The sequence below is a fragment of the Poecilia formosa genome, unplaced genomic scaffold, assembly GCF_000485575.1.
Source record: "Poecilia formosa unplaced genomic scaffold, Poecilia_formosa-5.1.2 Scaffold677, whole genome shotgun sequence".
NCBI lineage: Eukaryota > Metazoa > Chordata > Actinopteri > Cyprinodontiformes > Poeciliidae > Poecilia > Poecilia formosa.
Window position 1 is genome coordinate 108438 of NW_006800616.1, and position 17597 is coordinate 126034.

A 17597-nucleotide genomic window follows, 5' to 3' on the forward strand; every position below is an offset into this window, starting at 1 on the left:
ATATATATAAAATATGATTGAAAATAAATTTTATTTCCAGATTTAATGCCTTGAAATTGGGCCTCTGTCTCTTTAAAAACCCCTGCCCTTTCTGAAGCTCCGCCTTCAGGAAGCCATGCCAACATGGCTCCTCTATTAACCCTTTAACAGCAGTTTTACCAGCGTTGCTCTGACATGTAGCTTCTATAATGAGCTCAGCAGTTCCACCAGATGTTTGCTAATTGTTGCTGGCGAGTCTGAAGGAGCTGAGTGGGAGAGAATCTACGCCTCGAAGGCGGAGCTAGGTCCACCCAGGTATTTTACACAGCTGAATGGTTGCCATGGAGATTAAGTATTTCTCACAGCTGAATAAAATAACCAAAGGAAGACTCCGGGTTTGTTTTTCATGAGGGAATAAAATTATAACATGACGTGAAGCTGAAAAAAGTTGATTTTACATAATACTGCCCCTTTAAACTCAGGACCGGACCAGAGCGGCGGCTCATCTGTCTGCTCCGGTGTTGATCCCATTCTCTGAGATATTTAGGTTTAATGGAGAATCTGAGCAGAAACCCCTGATAGCCATTTAGAAAGCTGACACATCAGCCCTCAACTACAACTACATTCACTTTATTGAACCCAGATATGTTCGTTCCAGAGGGAAGCTGTCAGCAGTTTCTGTGTTTTTATAAATAATAGAATAAAAATGTTTGTTTCTTTCTGCAGGAGGGTTTCTCTGGCTTTGCCTGTCAGGAGTGTAAGAATCCGAATGCATTTGGGAAGAATTGTGATAAAGGTAGGCGCTCTGTCTCGTTGTGTCCAGGTTTCTCTTCTCTCTCTGGTTCAACACACCTGAATGAAATGATGGTTCATCAGCAGAACATCATGACCGGCTGAGCAGCTAGCTGGATGAGACGCAGCTGTCTGTAGCATCCTGATTCCTTCCTCAGATCAGGACCAGCTCCTCTGCTAAATAACATCGATCCAGTTTAATGTTTTCAGTTCTGCATCCTGTGCTTTAGTGGCTGAAGAGAGAACGAGCTGCAGCCTGACTCTGAGGACTTTGTGTGTGTCCAGAATGTGACTGCGTCAACGGAGTGTGCAACAAGGGCCCCGACGGTGATGGGCAGTGCTGGTGTCAGCCTCCGTACACTGGGAGGCGCTGTGACCAAGGTGAGGCGTTAACACTGCTTCAGGCTGGGCTGCAGGTGATGATGTCATCATCAGGTGGCGGCCTAATTATTGAGCTGGTTTTAATTTATTAGCTGATTTATTGCTTATTGAAAACAACCAATCAGAGCCATAAAGAGGGTCTTAGTGCTGTCAATCATCCTCATGTATTTGCTGGTAAATGTGCCAATGGCGGAGAAGCAGCTTACCGTTACAGGAAAACCGTTGATCTGCTGTCATCGGTGGCTATGCTAACTAGCCTGAGGATTCACAACAGGATCTGCTGACAGGGGGGTGATGGGGTGAGCAGCTCCACATGAGATTGTGATTAACAGCGCTAAGACCTGAAACCTGGCTCTGATTGGTTGTTTCTAGTAAGCACAGAGGAGATTTATATGTTTCATAGATTATCTGTCAAACTGTAGCGACTTCTATAAAAATATATTGTTAGTAAAAGTTAAAAAGTGCAGCTTTGAGGCAGGAGTTGCTGGCAGCTTTTCCATCCCTGCTGTGTGTGTCGGTAGTGAGCAGAGGGTGCCGGAGGTGCAGCTCCTACTCCTACTGCAAAGGAGAAGCAGAAGATGCCGACTGTGACTGCTTGCCTGGATACAGGAAGATGAAGGACAACAGGTGTCTAGGTGAGGCGCGCCTCAGACTGTGAAACCTTCGCAGAGCAAGAAGATTCTCAAAGGGGAGCTTTTGTTGTTTAGTCTGGGTGACCTAAAGGCAGAGATGCCATTAGGTCACCTCTGCCTTTAGGTCAGCTCTGGCTGAGCTGAGCTGCTTGTGTCCTCAGCCGCCTGCTCCCAGAGAGACTGCGACACCAACGCCCAGTGCTCCAAGGAGGCCAGCAACATCAGATGCACCTGCAAACCCGGCTACGACGGAGACGGGAAGATCTGCATCCCCAAGAACCCCTGCCTGGTCAACAACGGAGGCTGTCCCACCAACTCCACCGTCTGCGTCTTCAAAGGACCTGACGAGGTGAGGAGGAAACCCGGGTCTGATTATACCCGGATCTGATTATACTCGGATCTGAGGAAAGTTTGATCTGAGGAAACCCGAGTCTGGGGAAACCCAGGTCTGAGGAAACCCAGGTCTGAGGAAACCCAGGTCTGAGGAAACCCAGGTCTGAGGAAACCCAGGTCTGAGGAAACCCGGGTCTGAGGAAACCTGGGTCTGAGGAAACCCAGGTCTGAGGAAACCTGGGTCTGAGGGAACCTGGGTCTGAGGAAACTCGGATCTGAGGGAACCCGGAGCCGGAGCTGAAGGAATCTGGAGCTAGATCTCAGGGAAATTGGAGCCGGATCTGAGAAAGCCCAAATCCGGTTCTGAGGACACCCTGAGCTGGCTCTGGAAAACCCAGATTCGGTTCTGAGAGAACCCCAGAGACAGATCTGAGGGAACCCTTCAGCCGGCTCTAGAGGAAAACTTTAGCCTCTCAGCCGCTGTTTTAATTCTCCTGTTTTCTTGTGTCTCAGTCCAGCTGTGAGTGCATGTTGGGCATGTCGCCTGTAGGAGGCAGCGCTGAGCACGGCTGCCGGCTGGTCTCTGCCTGCACAGATGTGACCTGCGACCCCACGGCGACCTGCCAGACGGAGCTGGATGGGAATCCCAGGTCAGATGGCTCGGTCTCATTCCTTCCTCCCTCCAGGGATCCAGCTTGGACTCTAACCAGAAACAGTAAATTAACTCATAGAGTAACTAATTTCATTGAACTTAACTTTATAAATCAAAGTGCGTTTCAGTTACTTTAACCTCACCTAAACCTTATTATTTAGTTCATGTAATAAAATTCAAAGCTTTCTGAACACTTGATGTTTTCAGCTTGAATCTCTGTTTAAAAATGACCTCATTGAAGTCATTCCTGTTTTGTTTTGTTTTGTTTTGTTTTGAAAAGTGAGCGGTGTATTGTTTCTCCAGAACCATAACTGTCGCTGAACCCAGGGAGAGGAACTTGGTCGCCCTCTAGAGCCCAGAGTGAGAACAGCAGCACTGACCTTCATCCTTCTGCTGCAGATGTCTGTGCGAGCCGGGGTTCATTGGTGATGGACACCGTTGCTACGGTAACCTGATGGTGAGCCTCATGGAGCTGAACCAGAGAGGGAACCAGAGGGAGAACCTGACCGGAGCCATCGCCTTGTTCGGTAAAATAAAGAAAACTCCACTCAGGAGGTAAAGCATGAAACCGGGCCTCTGCTTCAGTTTCCATGGTGACGGGTCGGCTCTCCTCCTCCTCTGATTGATTGTCTTCTTCCTGGGTGAAGGATCTGGGTTTTCGGACCCGCCTGCTGCTGCTGGTTCTGCTGTGAAGCTGTTGTTTCTGTTTATACAGGGGGAGGATGTCCCATGGTTCTGAGTCACTCTGGACCCTTCACTGCTTTCTTCCCGCTCCTCAAAGAACCTCTGAGTGTGGGTCCAGCTTCCTGTTCAGGTTGATTCTGTCAGAACCGGGTCACAAGGACATGTTCACTGTGACCCGTTTCACAGGTTGGACTTTGTCAAAACTCAACTAGATTTGTTGAGATGAAAATCCGGGTCTGGATCTGAGCTCAGAACCTCGTTAGTTTGAACTTTCTTTAGATAATTTTGGCTCATTTATCACCGAGCAACGACTAACGGTGATGTTTATACGATAAATTAGGTCCAGAACCTGATCAGAACCACAGAAATCCTTATTTTAACATCTCTGAGCTCAGCATGCAGCTTAACGTTGAGAAAAGATCCGTTTATAGCTGATCGATTCAGATTATAATCCTACATTTAAAGAGTTTTATCTGTTAAAGTGGGTTCTGTGGGTGGGTTCTGCTGTCGAGGCCCGTGTGGCTGAACCCGATCTGCTCCGTCTGCAGGGCATTAATGAGGAGGCGGTGTGCAGGAACCACCTGATCCTGGGTCAGCACCTCTACCGGGACCTGGAGGGCCGAGACTTCAGCCTCTACGGCGGAGGAAAGCTGAGAGTCAAAGCCAACAAGGTGACCAGTCGATTCCTCCAGAACCAGAACCGGGTCATTCTTCCTTCTCAGTACCTTTCTAGAGCCAGGAAGCTGATCGATTTGTCAGCGATAGATCACGATTCAAAGCTGCTGGGAGATTATTAAGATTAAGATGTAAGAAAAAAATTAATATATTAAATGAAGAAACATGAAGCCGATAAAATTTATTAGATTTTTATTCATCCCAACATTAAAATTAGCTGATAAATGAAAATTTGTTAAAAAATAAAAGTTTTTAAATTATTTCATCACCTTTTATAAAAACATTTCATTTTATAGCAAATTATTAGAGGTCAATTATTTTGTTTACATAAATGAATAAATAGGTTTGTCTTTTTTCACCGCCTCCCAAAACAGAAGATTTTCATAATTTTTATATCCAGTAACATAATTTCACATTAGTCAGGGAAAATGACAATTAAAGCTCAACAGATTATAATTTTCATTCAGACGTTATTTCCTCATTTTTAAAATCAAGACAAGTAACTTCAGTATTTAGCTTTTTATCTAAAATCACACCTCAAAGTAAAACTGAACTAAATAAAACCTTATACTGAATATTCATTCACATTCATTAAAAAAGATGAAAGCACATTGCACAACTTCTTGGTATGTTTCCTGCAGGTTTATAATCTTCATAATGTAATTATTTGAACCTCTGCAGTTAAAAAAACATCTGATAAAAAAATCCAAAATGTTTCTGTCAGATCTGAGTCCCTTAACAGAACCACCTTTATCTGAACTGGACCCGAATGTCTGTCAGAACCCAGAACCTGATAAAAACAACTTTCGGATCGCTCACTGAGAAGGTTGGAGGAAACAGAGATCTGTAATGCTGGAAAGACAAAGAAAATTAAAGAAACATTTTCATGTTTCAGACAGTTTTCTTATTGCTGATTCAGATGTTCGGTATAAAGTTTTGATTCAAACTCAAGGGTCGACATTATCGTATCGTTTATCATTTATCGTGATAAATTTCTTATAAGAATTTTGATTTATCGTTGTCACTAAATTCCAGTTAATGATGCTTAAAACCACCCAAAACTGTCCTTACTGTCAGGATTGTCAGTTTAACTATTTTCTCCACTGTTTGTTTATTAAAAGCATCAATAAATACCAATAAATTTGAAAATGCAGTTATCGCGTGGAGCTCTCCTAAAGAAGCGTATAACAAATGGGAGCGTTTTTAAAGCGCAGTATTTGTGTTTGTGGGGTTATAATTACCAACACACAGTTAACTAAAAAAGGAGAATTAAATAGTTTTTATCCTCACTTTCATCAATATCACAAATGTTTTACAAAATATCTTGATAAAACTTTAAGTCCATATTGCCCACCCCGAATTCGGATGATTAGAAAACATTTTTTCTGTCATCCCACCTTCATATTTTGCACCTAAAGACCAGCAAGTTGCTTGTTTTCTAGAGATTTTATAATTTTTTTTTTTTTAAATTAGGGGTGCACCGATTGCAGTTCCTGGCCGATCGCTGATCTTTAAAAAGCCTGACCTGCCAATTCAGACTTTGACAGATTCTAACTTTTTTATCTGAAATGTCGCTAAAGTTGCTGAGTTGCTAGGAATGAGGCGACTATTGTTAACTTTAAACATGACCTGGTGGGCGGGGTCAAACCTCTCACTGCAGAGCAGAAGAGAACGCAGATGATTTTTAGATCTTTGCTGAGGTAGAAAAGATCGGCGAATGGGATCAGCTTCACATGAAAGTGTCAGCTGATCACTGACCTCCTAAAATGAAGGAAATTGGTGCCGATAAATCGGTGCACCCCTGTTGAAAATCAAAAATGGACAAAATGTCTCCAGTAGAATGAGGGAGTTTCAGCTCAGAGATGGTAAACTGTGTGTGAACGCTGACATAAACCTTCTGTCGAACCTGTGGATCTTCTCAGGTGTTTTTGTTGACGCTCACCGAGATGCTGGCTGGGAGGAGCCGGACCGGCACCGGGTCCTCGGTGTAAATGTAGGGGAACAGCGTGGCGCTGAAGCTGTGTGTGAAGGTGTGTATGTTGGCGTTGGTGCCGCGGTCGCAGAAGGACAGCCTCCCCCTGTCCACGTCCAGATGGACGCCAATCTTCTTCACCGGTGCCTTCAACGGCAGCTCCGTCTCCGGTTCTGATCCGGAGAACGCGGTGAGCTTCCCGTGGCAGAAGGAGATCCTCCACAGCTGCGCCGCCGGGGCTCCGCCCAGCTGGACGTCGTCCCCCAGCACGCCCAGCTCCCAGTCCTGGTTCTCCCCGACGTCCACACTCCAGCCGTGCGTCCCCGTGGTGAAGCCCCGCGATCCGAGGACGGAGCAGGAGAACCGGGTCCTCTCCGGGTTCCTGGGCAGCTGCTTCCGGTCTCCGGACCGGACGCTGCTCAGGTCGCTGGACAGGAGGAGCTCCGGGTCCGCCGTGTTCGGGTCCAGAACCACGGGGCTGTAGTGCACGACCCGCTTCATGCTGTTCCAGATGTTGAAGGGCAGGTTGCCCAGGTGTTGGACCACGTCGATCAGCGCTCCGGGGACGGGCTGCGGGTCGTCCTGAAGGGGGCGCTGCTGGACCCTCCTCACCGTTTCCTGGTAGTTCTTCAGGAAGGAGACGTCTGCAGCCTTCAGCTCCGCCTGCGCAGCTGTGATGGTGGCTGACAGAGCCGCGATCTCTCTGCTCAGAGCCGCCACCTTCTCCTTCATCACCCCACTCTTCTTCGCTTCTTCCTGCTGCAGAGCGGCGACCTTTGCCGTCTCTTCCTGCTGCAGGAACTGGTGCAGCTTCTGAAACTGCTCCCTGATCTGCTTCTCGGTCTGTTGGCTCTGCAGCTTGATGAACTTCAGGGTTTGGTCCCCGTCCGCTTTGGCGTCCTGCAGGACGGCCAGCTTGTCCTGCAGAGGCTTCAGGATCTTCTGCAGCTCCTCCCGGTACTCCTGCGCCGCCTCGTCCACGGGCCGGAACCGGTGCTCGTTGTGGATCCTGGAGTCCCGACAGATGATGCACACCGGCTCCTGGTGGTCCAGGCAGAAGATCTTGAGCTTCTCAGAGTGCAGAGTGCAGAGATGCTCTGACAGCCGTGTGGCCGTGAAGGACTCACACAGGTTCTTTAAAGACAGGTTGCGAGGCGGGTCGCTGCGGGACGACTTCCTTTTGCAGACGGGACACTCCTGCGTTTTCTTCCCCCTCCACCAGGTCTGCAGGCAGGCTCTGCAGAAGCTGTGGCTGCAGGTCAGGACCACCGGGTCCTTAAAGATGTCCTGGCAGATGGGGCAGGACAGATCCTCCTCAGGCCTGGAGGACATGTTGTCTCTGAATGCGGCTGAAGACGAAGCAGGCTCCTCTGTAGGGAAGGCGAGAGTTACTTTCACTTTGACCTGAGCTCTCCCAGGTTGTAGCTTTTCAGGTTGAAGGAGTTCAAATCCAGTATGTCAGAGTTCCCCGCGTCCCCGTCTCCAGTTTATGCCGTTGATATGAATCTTTCAGCTGTTTTCTTGAAGTTCTACTTCAGTCAGAAGCAAGAAAGGAAAATTGCTTTCTGTTTGTCACCCTGACGGAAAGTGGGCGGGGCTTCAATGCATGCATCATTTCCTGTCTCTGGGCATGTTTACGACAGCAGGTGTGTCAAGTCAAGCTCCTCTGAGAAGATATTTACAGCTGCTCAGAATCAAACCTTTCGCCTTTAGCCACTCCCTATTCTGTGAGGCTGACCTTTGACCTCAGGCCTGTTGGATCCGGTTCAGAGAGGCAGAAATGTTCAGTTCACTTCAACATTTCATGTCAAACCTTCTGCATAGAATCAAGCACTAAAACGCTGCCCTCAAATAAATTTAAATCATGTATATAACATAAGTATATAATTAATATTGCTGTGGGTAATAATAAAAACACAGGAACTGTTCATAGAAAGCCTACATGGCAATAACAAACCCAGAAATAATCAGGCAGGAAACTGGAAAGAGAACCAAAGCAATATTTATTTTTTTTCTTTTTTTTTTAGATTAAATATTCTGATGTTAAATCCTCACAATTAAGAAAATAAAAATAAAAAAGGAGGATGTTAGTACTTCACCGATGTGAATTTTTTGGAAATCGTTGCAGCTAAATTTAAATATGTTTTGGTTTTTCGTTCATTCATATTATTATTTTTTGGTATAAAATTGTCTTATTTTTACCAAACTTGCTTTTATTTTTTGTTTCATCATTTATCTACCTGTGATGTGATTGTTGTGAAGCTCTTCGGTTAGCTGAGGTTGTTCTAAATGTGCTAAATAAATAAACTTTGACTAATTTATAGATGATGCCTTCAAAACATCAGTCTAAGTTTTGAATAATAATCTATTTTGGTGAGATCTGGTTCAGTCTGAAGAAGAGACGGGTTGTTTCTCTGCAGAAGTTCATCCTGATGAGCGATCCCAGCAGGCCGTTCACCATCGTCCAGGCGGACCTGCCCGCAGCCAACGGCGTCATCCACATCATCGACCGGCCAATCACAGGCAGCCTTCCTGACGGGCCGGCCCGGGACGAGCGGGTCGGTTCTGCTTCCCCGCTCTGCCGCGCTTCCTCTCAACGAAACGTTTCGGACCATTTTCTGCTTCTCTGTCCAGTTCGCTGATAAGACGATCGGGGAGATCCTGAGGAAAGATGAGAAATTCAACCGCTTCCTGTCTCTGGTTGATGTGAGTATAAACCCAACATTTTCCCCCAGAAAACATGCTAGTCTGGCGTTAGCGACGCCAGGACCGTCATCAGCGGCCCGTCGTGTTTATGAGTTGAAAATGTTTAAAGTTGACAGGAAATTTGAAAATAAGACTATGTGGTTATGTGCTATTGGAAGACAAATACCTAAACACCAGCTATAAAGTCAAATTTAAGAAAATACAATTAAAATTAAAATGTTTTGCACTTCAATTGTTTCATCCCTTATTGTGATGATTGTATTCCAGCGGTTTTGCAGTTATATTCTTGTACTAGTATATTCCTGCTTTGGTGGATTAAATCTTTGCCATAGTTTAATCTGAGTGCTGCCATTGGAGTCAAAATGGCTTCTGTTTCTCATTTAACCCTTTCATGCATAGTGGTCACTACAATGGACAGCTATCTAAAAGCCATTTTCTTGTGGATTTTTATGTTATAAATGCACACAGACCACTGAAGTGGACACTAATGCATCATAAAATTCACTACTACTACTGGCCATCAGCTGCAAATGCAAGAAATTATTTTTGTTAAATCCAATATGGCCGACAGACAAAAAAGCACGCCATCCGACCCGATCCCTCCTTCTGCTGTAGCGACTCTTGCAGGTAAAAAAAATATTGTGACATCAGATAACTCCAAAGAACAACACTACTGATGTATTTTTAAATAACAACTTTCTATCCGGAGAAAATTACAATTGATCACCTAAAAAAAATTGTTTACAAAATATTTTTTCTACCTTTTTTTATGCCTTAAGAAAATTAAAAAATGGGAAAAAATCCAGACACAGAGGATCATAATTCATGCATGAAATGGTTAAAGTTCAGCAAAAAGCTGCATAGGGACGTTCTGCAGAAAGTCTGTAGTGTTCTTAATATCTGGTGAGAAAAAATTGATTCGATTTGTGTAAACGGGAGTTTCTGTTCTCGATTTGGTGCCTTCTTTGTTTTTGTTATTAAACAGAAGCTGGATCTTTAACTTGTCTGTATTGGGAAACACTTAATTTGAAGGGATGTGACTGACTTAACACTGATGAACATGAAGGAGCCTTCATTAATGTCTGACTGCTATCATGAAGTGTCATTTGGTAAATAATGACATTTTTAACTCAAAGTCGCTTTAAAATTTGCATTAAAAGTGTTAACTTTGCATTATTTGGTAAATAAAAGTTGCATTAAAAGTCAATTCAGTGTCAACTTTGCATCAGAAGTGTCACTATTTACCAAATGAGACAGTCATACACATGAAGACTCCTTCATATTTATGACTGTCTCATGTTAGGCTTGTGCACACCTTCATATAAAGTGTTACCCTGTAAACCTGCGTTTCCTTTACATATGTGTGCAAAACTTTGTCAATCTTACAATTTCTATGTTTCCATTAATGAAGAATGGGTCAGAGGTCAGAGGGGCGTTTTGATGTTCCTGGAGTCCACCTTTATAAATCCCATGTTTCACATTCACAGAACTGCGGTTCCCCCCCTCCTCTCCACGGACCCGGACCGCTCACCGTGTTCGTCCCCACCAATGAGGCGGTGGACCGGGCCCGAGACGGCAGCATCCTCTACATGTTGAACAGCGTAAGCTGGAGACGGAGGAGAGCACAGATTACCGCCTGATCAGCTGGTGCAGCTCATCTGCTTCTCTTTCAGGCCAAGCAGAAACTCCAGGAGCTGCTCAGACATCACGTCTTCTCGCAGGCTGCCGTAAGAAACGACACTCCTGACACTCTGTAAAAACACTGTGAACACGCCGTAAACACCCCCCCACATCCATCAGTCCTTTATGGTTCAGCAAAAAGAATAATTACCATAATTGTTTTAGGGTAAAAACAGCATTTATTATAATTAACAGCAGAGGAGCTGCTCTTTTTTTTTCAATGTTATTTTACTCTGTCAACAGCCAAAAAATTGTCTGGGGTTTTTCTGCTGATTTATGGTGATGTTGATGTGCTGAATCCAAAAATCACATTGGTTTTGCTCAATCAGATCAACTTTCTGAAGAAAGTTCCATGTTGGTTTGGGATGCAGCCATGGTTACTGCTGGACTCTGAAGAGAGACTTTCCTGCTGCTGAAAATACGAGGCGGTCGAAGAAACCGAAGTTCATGCCCTCAATTTTGCACAATGGAGACATAATGTTCAATTTACATGAACTTTATCAGTGTTTATTACTTAACTTACAGAGATCCAAAAAATCATTTAATTAATACACTATGTTTGAAACCTACAACATTTTTTGGATGAAACATTTTAATGTAAATGAACTGATAACGTCACCAAAATGTCATCCATTTAGTCAGAGGATCAGATTTCTCTAAATCAAGTTAGAATAAAAACCTGACCTGATTGAGAAAAATGGTTGTCAATTTTGGATTCAGCTGTGCAAAATAGTCCTAATTCAGTTGAAAAAATATAGACAACCTCCACAAAGCGTTTGTTTGTAACCTTCAGTGTCATGTAATGATTACATTTTAGGAAGAAAGTGAGTGAAAAATCCTCAAACTTTTTTTTCTTTTGGCTCAGGTGGCCTTTATTTGAGAGTAGTTAGACAGGAAAGTGGGTCAGACATGAAGCAAAGGTCATCAGGCCGGGAATCGAACCTGCGGCGGCCGCCTCAGAGGGTCGTGTTTTACCCCAGCGCCTCCACGGCACCCCAGACCCCTGACCTTGTTCTCTAGTTGTCACAGTGTTGACAATAACTGCGTCCCTTTTTCTTTTACATATCAGGCGAACAGTTAAGATGTAGTTCATTATATTGATAACAGCTAAAACCAATGCTAGTCTTCGTCAGTGAGGAAGGTTTTGGCCTCCAGCCGGACGTTGGGTCGGGATCTTGATGCTGCAACGTTTTTCTCTCTGCAGCTCACACCAGATGACCTGGCCGCCCTTCCTCAAGTCCGGACGATGGCCAATCAGCTGGTCACCATCTCTGCCTCTGACACTGTGAGTGCCTCTGATTGGTTGGCGAAGCCTGAGTGAGTGTTTGTCGAACGGCGTGTGCTGCTGCTGCGCAGGGGGAACTCCTGCTGGGGGAGAAGGGAGTCCGCCTGACCGGCTCCAACATCATGGCCTCCAACGGAGTCATCCACATGATCGACGGGCTGCTGTACCCGCCCTCCATCCTGCCCATCCTGCCGCACCGCTGCGACGCCACAAAGAGCAAGATCACCGTGGTGAGATGCCAGGAAACCCCATGAAACGTGGTGATGCAGCAAAGGATTGTGGGGGTTTTCCCACATATTTTTACTAGAGACAATCAAAAAAATTCCGAAATATAATTCTTACTGCATATATTTATAAACTAAATAATATAATACAGGCAAAAGAAACACAATGCACCAGTTTCAGTCCTTCATTGTTGCTTTTTCAACAAAAGAAAAAACGTTAAATTAACAATAAAACCCAAACTCTCCTTCACATCTGAGCTCAAGTCAATAGAGAAAAACTCACATCAGATATTTAAAAATATCTGATGTGATATCTGATTCATAACTAAAGAAAAGATCCCAACAACAGGCACCTTCAGCCGGGCAAACCTCAAAGTTTGAAAAATAGGAAAACAAAGATTCTCATCTTTTGTAAAACCTTTGTGTACATCCTGATAAAGTGTATTTATTTATCTAAAGCTTTAGATAATTAAATATCTACTTCCAGTGTGAGTATGAAGAAGGATTTTAGGAGTTTAGCTGCAGCAAAGTCTGCCGTGGTTTTATTGTTTACTGTTAAGAGTAGAGAAGTATATATGTAATTTATATATATATATTGGTATTAATAGGTTTTCATATCGGTGCATCTCCAGATGAAACTAAAGGCTGATTTGTTTTCTTAGGGTCCTTGTGTTCACTGCAGCTTCCTCGACCAGACTGAGTGTCCTGAAGGCAGCGTGGAAATGGTAAATATTCATTATTCACATAGAGGAGCAGATTTTTGTTTCCTTCCTGCAGTAATTTCACAGTGAATCCTGGAAAATGACGCAGGATTCTTCTTATTTCAGTTGTGGGAAATAAGTTAAAAGTTTCTGATTCCTGTAATCCCAATCACTTCAAACGGTTGTTCAGATCTTCCTGTTTGTTTTTCTCAGGAGAGTCATCAGATCGGCTGTGAGTACGCGAACCTTCCTTTTTTACAAATGCACAACAAAGGCTGCGCCAAATACTGCAACGCCACCAAGCAGGTAAGAGCAGGAACTGCAGCTCAGACTCCTTACATATTACTGGTTTCTGGTCAGATTGTTGGTGAAATGGAAACTACAGCTCGTTTCAGATCGACAGATTAATTATGAATGTCTCAGTCATCATCACAGGGTCTTTATTCTCCAGGGAATCGGTCTTCTGTCGCATAGAAAACCTGGAACCAGGAGTAATTCAGCCATTTTTATTTGAAAGGTCTCAGGTTATAGCCTGTTGAATCCTCATTTTATTTCCTTGTCTCAAACTGTGGTTCCCGGACCACTGGTGGTCCGCTGGTGGCCTCGAGTGGTCCGCAAGGTACTGCATGTAAACAACCGACTTGAGCTCAAAGTGTGACGCTGCAGCTAGCTTACAAAAGGATTGTGTTTAAAAATAATAATGGGTAAGGGCTTAAAGACGAGTCACTCAAGAAAAACAGAAGATGGAAAGAAAATGAGGATTACTTTTATGATCAAAACTGCTGGGAGTTTTGTGTCGTTCATGAACAGTTTGATTCTTTTGAACAGTTCTATGCTTGAACGAGTCTCAGTTGGTGAGAATTTAGTTTTTTACGACTTTGCTTGCGTGTTTGCTGCAATGTGGGGTAGTGAATGCTGTTCCAGGGTTGTGCTGAGCCGCCTCTGCCTGCAGGTGGCGCAGTGCTGCAGCGGGTTCTACGGTTCGGACTGCAAGCCGTGCATCGGAGGCTTCCAGCATCCCTGCTACGACAAAGGAACGGTGAGGAACGGTGAGCCCAGCTGCCGCTGCCTCCTGATTGGCCGACTATCAATGCTGTTTGTCCCGTCCTCAGTGTCTCGACGGTATCCATGGTAACGGCTCCTGCAGCTGTCACCCGGGTTTCAAAGGAATCGCCTGTCACATCTGCTCGGATCCGTCCAAACATGGAGAAAACTGCGACGAAGGTTAACTCCTCCTCTTCCTCCTGAGCGCCGTTTGATCTGAAACGATTAAATTTAAATAATTTAAAAGTCATTAGTTTGGTTTTCCGGCTTCAGTCAGAGTTAAAGTTGATGTTTTATTGGTGATCTGAACCCAGAGTGTGGTTTCTGGTGTCCTGACCCTCAGAGTGTCGCTGCGTCCACGGCCTGTGCGACAACCGGCCCGGCAGCGGCGGCGTGTGTCGGAGGGGGTCGTGTTCGGACGGGTTCTCCGGAGACTACTGCGACAAGACGGCCACGCCCTGCAACGCAGACGGCCTGCTGATTCACTGCCACATCCACGCCTACTGCACACACACCGGCCTCAACTACAAGTGAGGCTTTGAGATTTTTATGTCGACTAGGGCTGTAACGATTCCTCGAATGATTCGAGTTCCTTGATTATTGAAGTTCCTGCAGGAAAATTTATCTGCCTCGAAGCTTCATTAAGTTATGTTTTATTATTTAGCGTACAGCGTTCCGGCCAGGACTTTATTTGTGTTTGCAGTGCGCTCAGCTCTGCCTATGAGTTGTTGCTAAATGCTAGCAGAATAGCGTCCAATTTTCCAGGTTTTTATCCATTTTGGGGAGCCAATAAGCATCCTTACATTGACCGGCGCAATGCTTGGAATACGAGAGCCTTTCTCCTCCCGAACTGCAGGGTGGAGAGCTTCTAAGAAGATTAGTAATGAACAAGCCTTCAGTGCAGTTAGTAGTTAAACTGTCACAACAGAGTGAAGGCTCATGATTTTCCCTCAAACTGAAAGGCGAACCAAAGCCGACTGGATCCACAGGAACAGAGAAGAATGCATCTGAAAAGTCAACCACAGAAAAAACATCTGAGGAAGGATTGGATGAGGATTAGGCATCATGGAACAGGATTTTCAACCAGTTTGAATTGTTTGACGCGGTGCAGTGTGAAAGAGAACCACAGCAGCTGAAAATGTAACAAAAGTTGTAGCTTTAGTCCCCAGTCCAACCGAGTCTATCCGGTGTGGAACCAGCGTCTTCTCAGCCCGTCCTCCTGCTCTGTGTTGCTCCAGGTGTATCTGCAGGGACGGATATGAAGGCGACGGCCACTCCTGCTCTCCCATCAACCTTTGCCTGAGGAGCAGCCGCGGCGGCTGCGACGCCAACGTAAAGCCGGCCTCTCCGCACCGCTCACACCTCAGAGTTCCTGCAGAGCAGCTCAGACTATGATGTCTGGTTGACGCCGTCAGTGTGTGGTGACCACCCGTCCCTCTCGCCCCGCAGGCCGATTGTGTGTTCGTGGCTCCAGGTAACGTGTCGTGTGTGTGCGCCGAGGGATGGACGGGCGACGGGAGGGTCTGCGTGGAAATCAACAATTGTGAGCTGCAAGAGCGAGGCGGCTGCAGCCCCAACGCCACCTGCAACCACATTGGACCGGGACAGGTCGGCGAAAATCCCCATCCACTCGTCCGTCTGTCCGTTTTCTGTCAGTAGAGACCAGGAATCCCAGAAAACATAAGAAAAGCACAGATCTGTTACATTTATTATGTGCCACAGCATCAATTGTAAAAGATTTGTACACAATGAAGCCCTTATGATTGATGTATTTAAAAAATGCATTAGATATTAAAAAAGCATGAAATATGAGATCACCAGTCTTCTGCAGCTCCTACTTATCTCATAAATGTTTTTTATGAACCAAAAGTTTTACATTTACCTGCAGAAAAGTGTTAACCAGTAAAAATAACTCCTCTTTTGATTCTGGTAAACTTTATTATGCTGTGCTCATCTCCAAACAGACAACATGAAGGACTGTATAAATCCCACAACATGTGCTACTGTCATGACAGTGCCCCCTAGTGGACTGGCATGTAATGAAGCAAAACAAAGGAGAAGCAAAAAGCTCCTTTTAAATAAACTTTTGCTCTGTGCAGAGCGAATGTGTCTGTAAAACTGGATATATGGGAGACGGGAAGGTGTGCGACTTCATCAATCCCTGCCTGACCAACAATGGAGGCTGCCATAACCTGGTACACACACACACAGAGAGAGAGAAATCTCTTTCCCTGTCTGGTCTTACTCAGGCCTATTGGTTGTCAGGGGGCGGGGCTAATCTTTCCCCTTTAAAGGCTCCTATTGGTTGTGTGTCAGGCCCAGTGTAAGCTGGAGGAAGGCGGCGTTCACACCTGCACCTGTATGGACGGCTACAGCGGCGACGGGAAGCTGTGCTACGGATCGCTCCTGGACGTAAGTAGCAACAGAGGGTTGTTGAAGGCTTCTTGAAGTCTGGTTTCTCTCGGGTCTGGTTTCTCTCGGGTCTGGTCTCTCTCGGGTCTGGCTTCTGTCGGGTCTGGTTTCTCTCGGGTCTGGTTTCTCTCGGGTCTGGCTTCTGTCGGGTCTGGTTTCTCTCGGGTCTGGTTTCTCTTGGAATGGTTCTGACCCATGACTGTCTTTGGGGTTTTTTAGGAGCTGGACATGAACTTCAATTTATACAGATTCTACAAGCTGATCCAGGTAGGTCTGACCAGGTTTGTTCTGTCTTCAATGTGTGTTTGTGGTGAAGAAGTGAAGGAGACATAAAGATAGAAATCTGTGACTCGTGGTGGCAGTACAGCAGGAAGACTTCTTGCTCTCTCTTTTAGTTTTGGGGAAAAACTGAACCGATCCGAGTCTCTGGTCCAGATTAAAACTGAACCGATCCAAGTCTCTGGTCCAGATTAAAACTGAACCGATCCGAGTCTCTGGTCCAGATTAAAACTGAAACGATCCAAGTCTCTGGTCCAGATTAAAACTGAAGTCGTGTTTGGTCGTGTCTGGTTGCAGAAGTCCAGATACTCGGAGGACCTGAGCGGGAACCTGACCGTTCTGGCTCCATCTCAGCAAGCCTTGAAGAACCTGACCACAGAGGAGTTCTCGTTCTGGACCAGCCGGCACTTCCTGCCCCACTTCCTGCGGTCAGAATCACTTTCATTTGATCCCCGGGTCACGATTTGAAAACTTTATTTATAACTGTAGAACATTACAAACATGAACCTCAGGCAGCCCTGAATACAAATGATCAACTAAATGTGATTCAAACCAAACAGAAGGAGGTTCTGACCCGGGTTGTTGGTTCTGGTTCTGCTGGTTTCAGGGCCCACATCCTCCAGGGCATTTACTCTTTGGAGGATCTGGACCGCCTGGTGGGACATCGCCTGTCCACTCTGGACCCGGCCATCCAGTGGGACATCAGGAACGTCAGCGGGGTAAGAACAGGAGAGTCATTGGACCAAGACCCGGACCGACTCACCTGACGGACTCGCCTGGACGGACTCTCCTAGACGGACTCACCTGGACGGACTCACCTGGACGGACTCGCCTGGACGGACTCACCTGAATGGACTCGCCTAGAAGGACTCGCCTGGACGGACTCGCCTGGACGGACTCGCCTAGACGGACTCGCCTGGACGGACTCGCCTGAATGGACTTACCTGGAATAATGACCCAGAAAACACGAAGCGGCTTGAGTGCGTCTCTGCCTGATAATAACTCAGGTTCGCTGCACTAAAGCGGCGGCATGATTTTCCAGCCACCTGGTGCCTTTTTATAGCACAGTACAGTCTGTTACCTTCAGTTGGTATAAAAATGTTACATATATGAAATATCACTTAACCTGTCATTCACGAGAGGACCCAAATTTGGGTCCTCTCGTG

General features: G+C 45.7%; 2 protein-coding genes across 6 annotated transcripts in view; one reads left to right on the plus strand and one right to left on the minus strand.

Annotated features, from left to right (window-relative positions):
- Positions 1–17597, plus strand: part of stab1 (stabilin 1) — a 61091-nt gene that overhangs the window by 10504 nt on the left and 32990 nt on the right. For all 5 annotated transcript variants that reach the window (XM_016666187.1, XM_016666189.1, XM_016666188.1 and 2 more), the window contains 26 exons: positions 706–775; positions 1057–1152; positions 1674–1787; positions 1946–2133; positions 2631–2767; positions 3169–3296; positions 3485–3561; positions 4002–4124; positions 8521–8658; positions 8735–8806; positions 10294–10407; positions 10480–10533; positions 11691–11771; positions 11843–12001; positions 12658–12720; positions 12910–13002; positions 13649–13735; positions 13809–13920; positions 14084–14270; positions 14979–15072; positions 15190–15348; positions 15840–15935; positions 16057–16152; positions 16372–16419; positions 16729–16859; positions 17039–17150. In XM_016666187.1, coding sequence (XP_016521673.1) covers positions 706–775; positions 1057–1152; positions 1674–1787; positions 1946–2133; positions 2631–2767; positions 3169–3296; positions 3485–3561; positions 4002–4124; positions 8521–8658; positions 8735–8806; positions 10294–10407; positions 10480–10533; positions 11691–11771; positions 11843–12001; positions 12658–12720; positions 12910–13002; positions 13649–13735; positions 13809–13920; positions 14084–14270; positions 14979–15072; positions 15190–15348; positions 15840–15935; positions 16057–16152; positions 16372–16419; positions 16729–16859; positions 17039–17150 — 2829 coding nt within the window. The remainder of the gene's footprint in view (positions 1–705; positions 776–1056; positions 1153–1673; positions 1788–1945; positions 2134–2630; positions 2768–3168; positions 3297–3484; positions 3562–4001; positions 4125–8520; positions 8659–8734; positions 8807–10293; positions 10408–10479; positions 10534–11690; positions 11772–11842; positions 12002–12657; positions 12721–12909; positions 13003–13648; positions 13736–13808; positions 13921–14083; positions 14271–14978; positions 15073–15189; positions 15349–15839; positions 15936–16056; positions 16153–16371; positions 16420–16728; positions 16860–17038; positions 17151–17597) is intronic.
- LOC103130797 (E3 ubiquitin-protein ligase TRIM39-like) lies at positions 4143–7882 on the minus strand. The gene has a single exon (XM_007542298.2). It carries the CDS (start codon positions 7430–7432, stop codon positions 6047–6049), a length of 1386 nt encoding a protein of 461 aa, XP_007542360.1. The 5' UTR covers positions 7433–7882; the 3' UTR covers positions 4143–6046.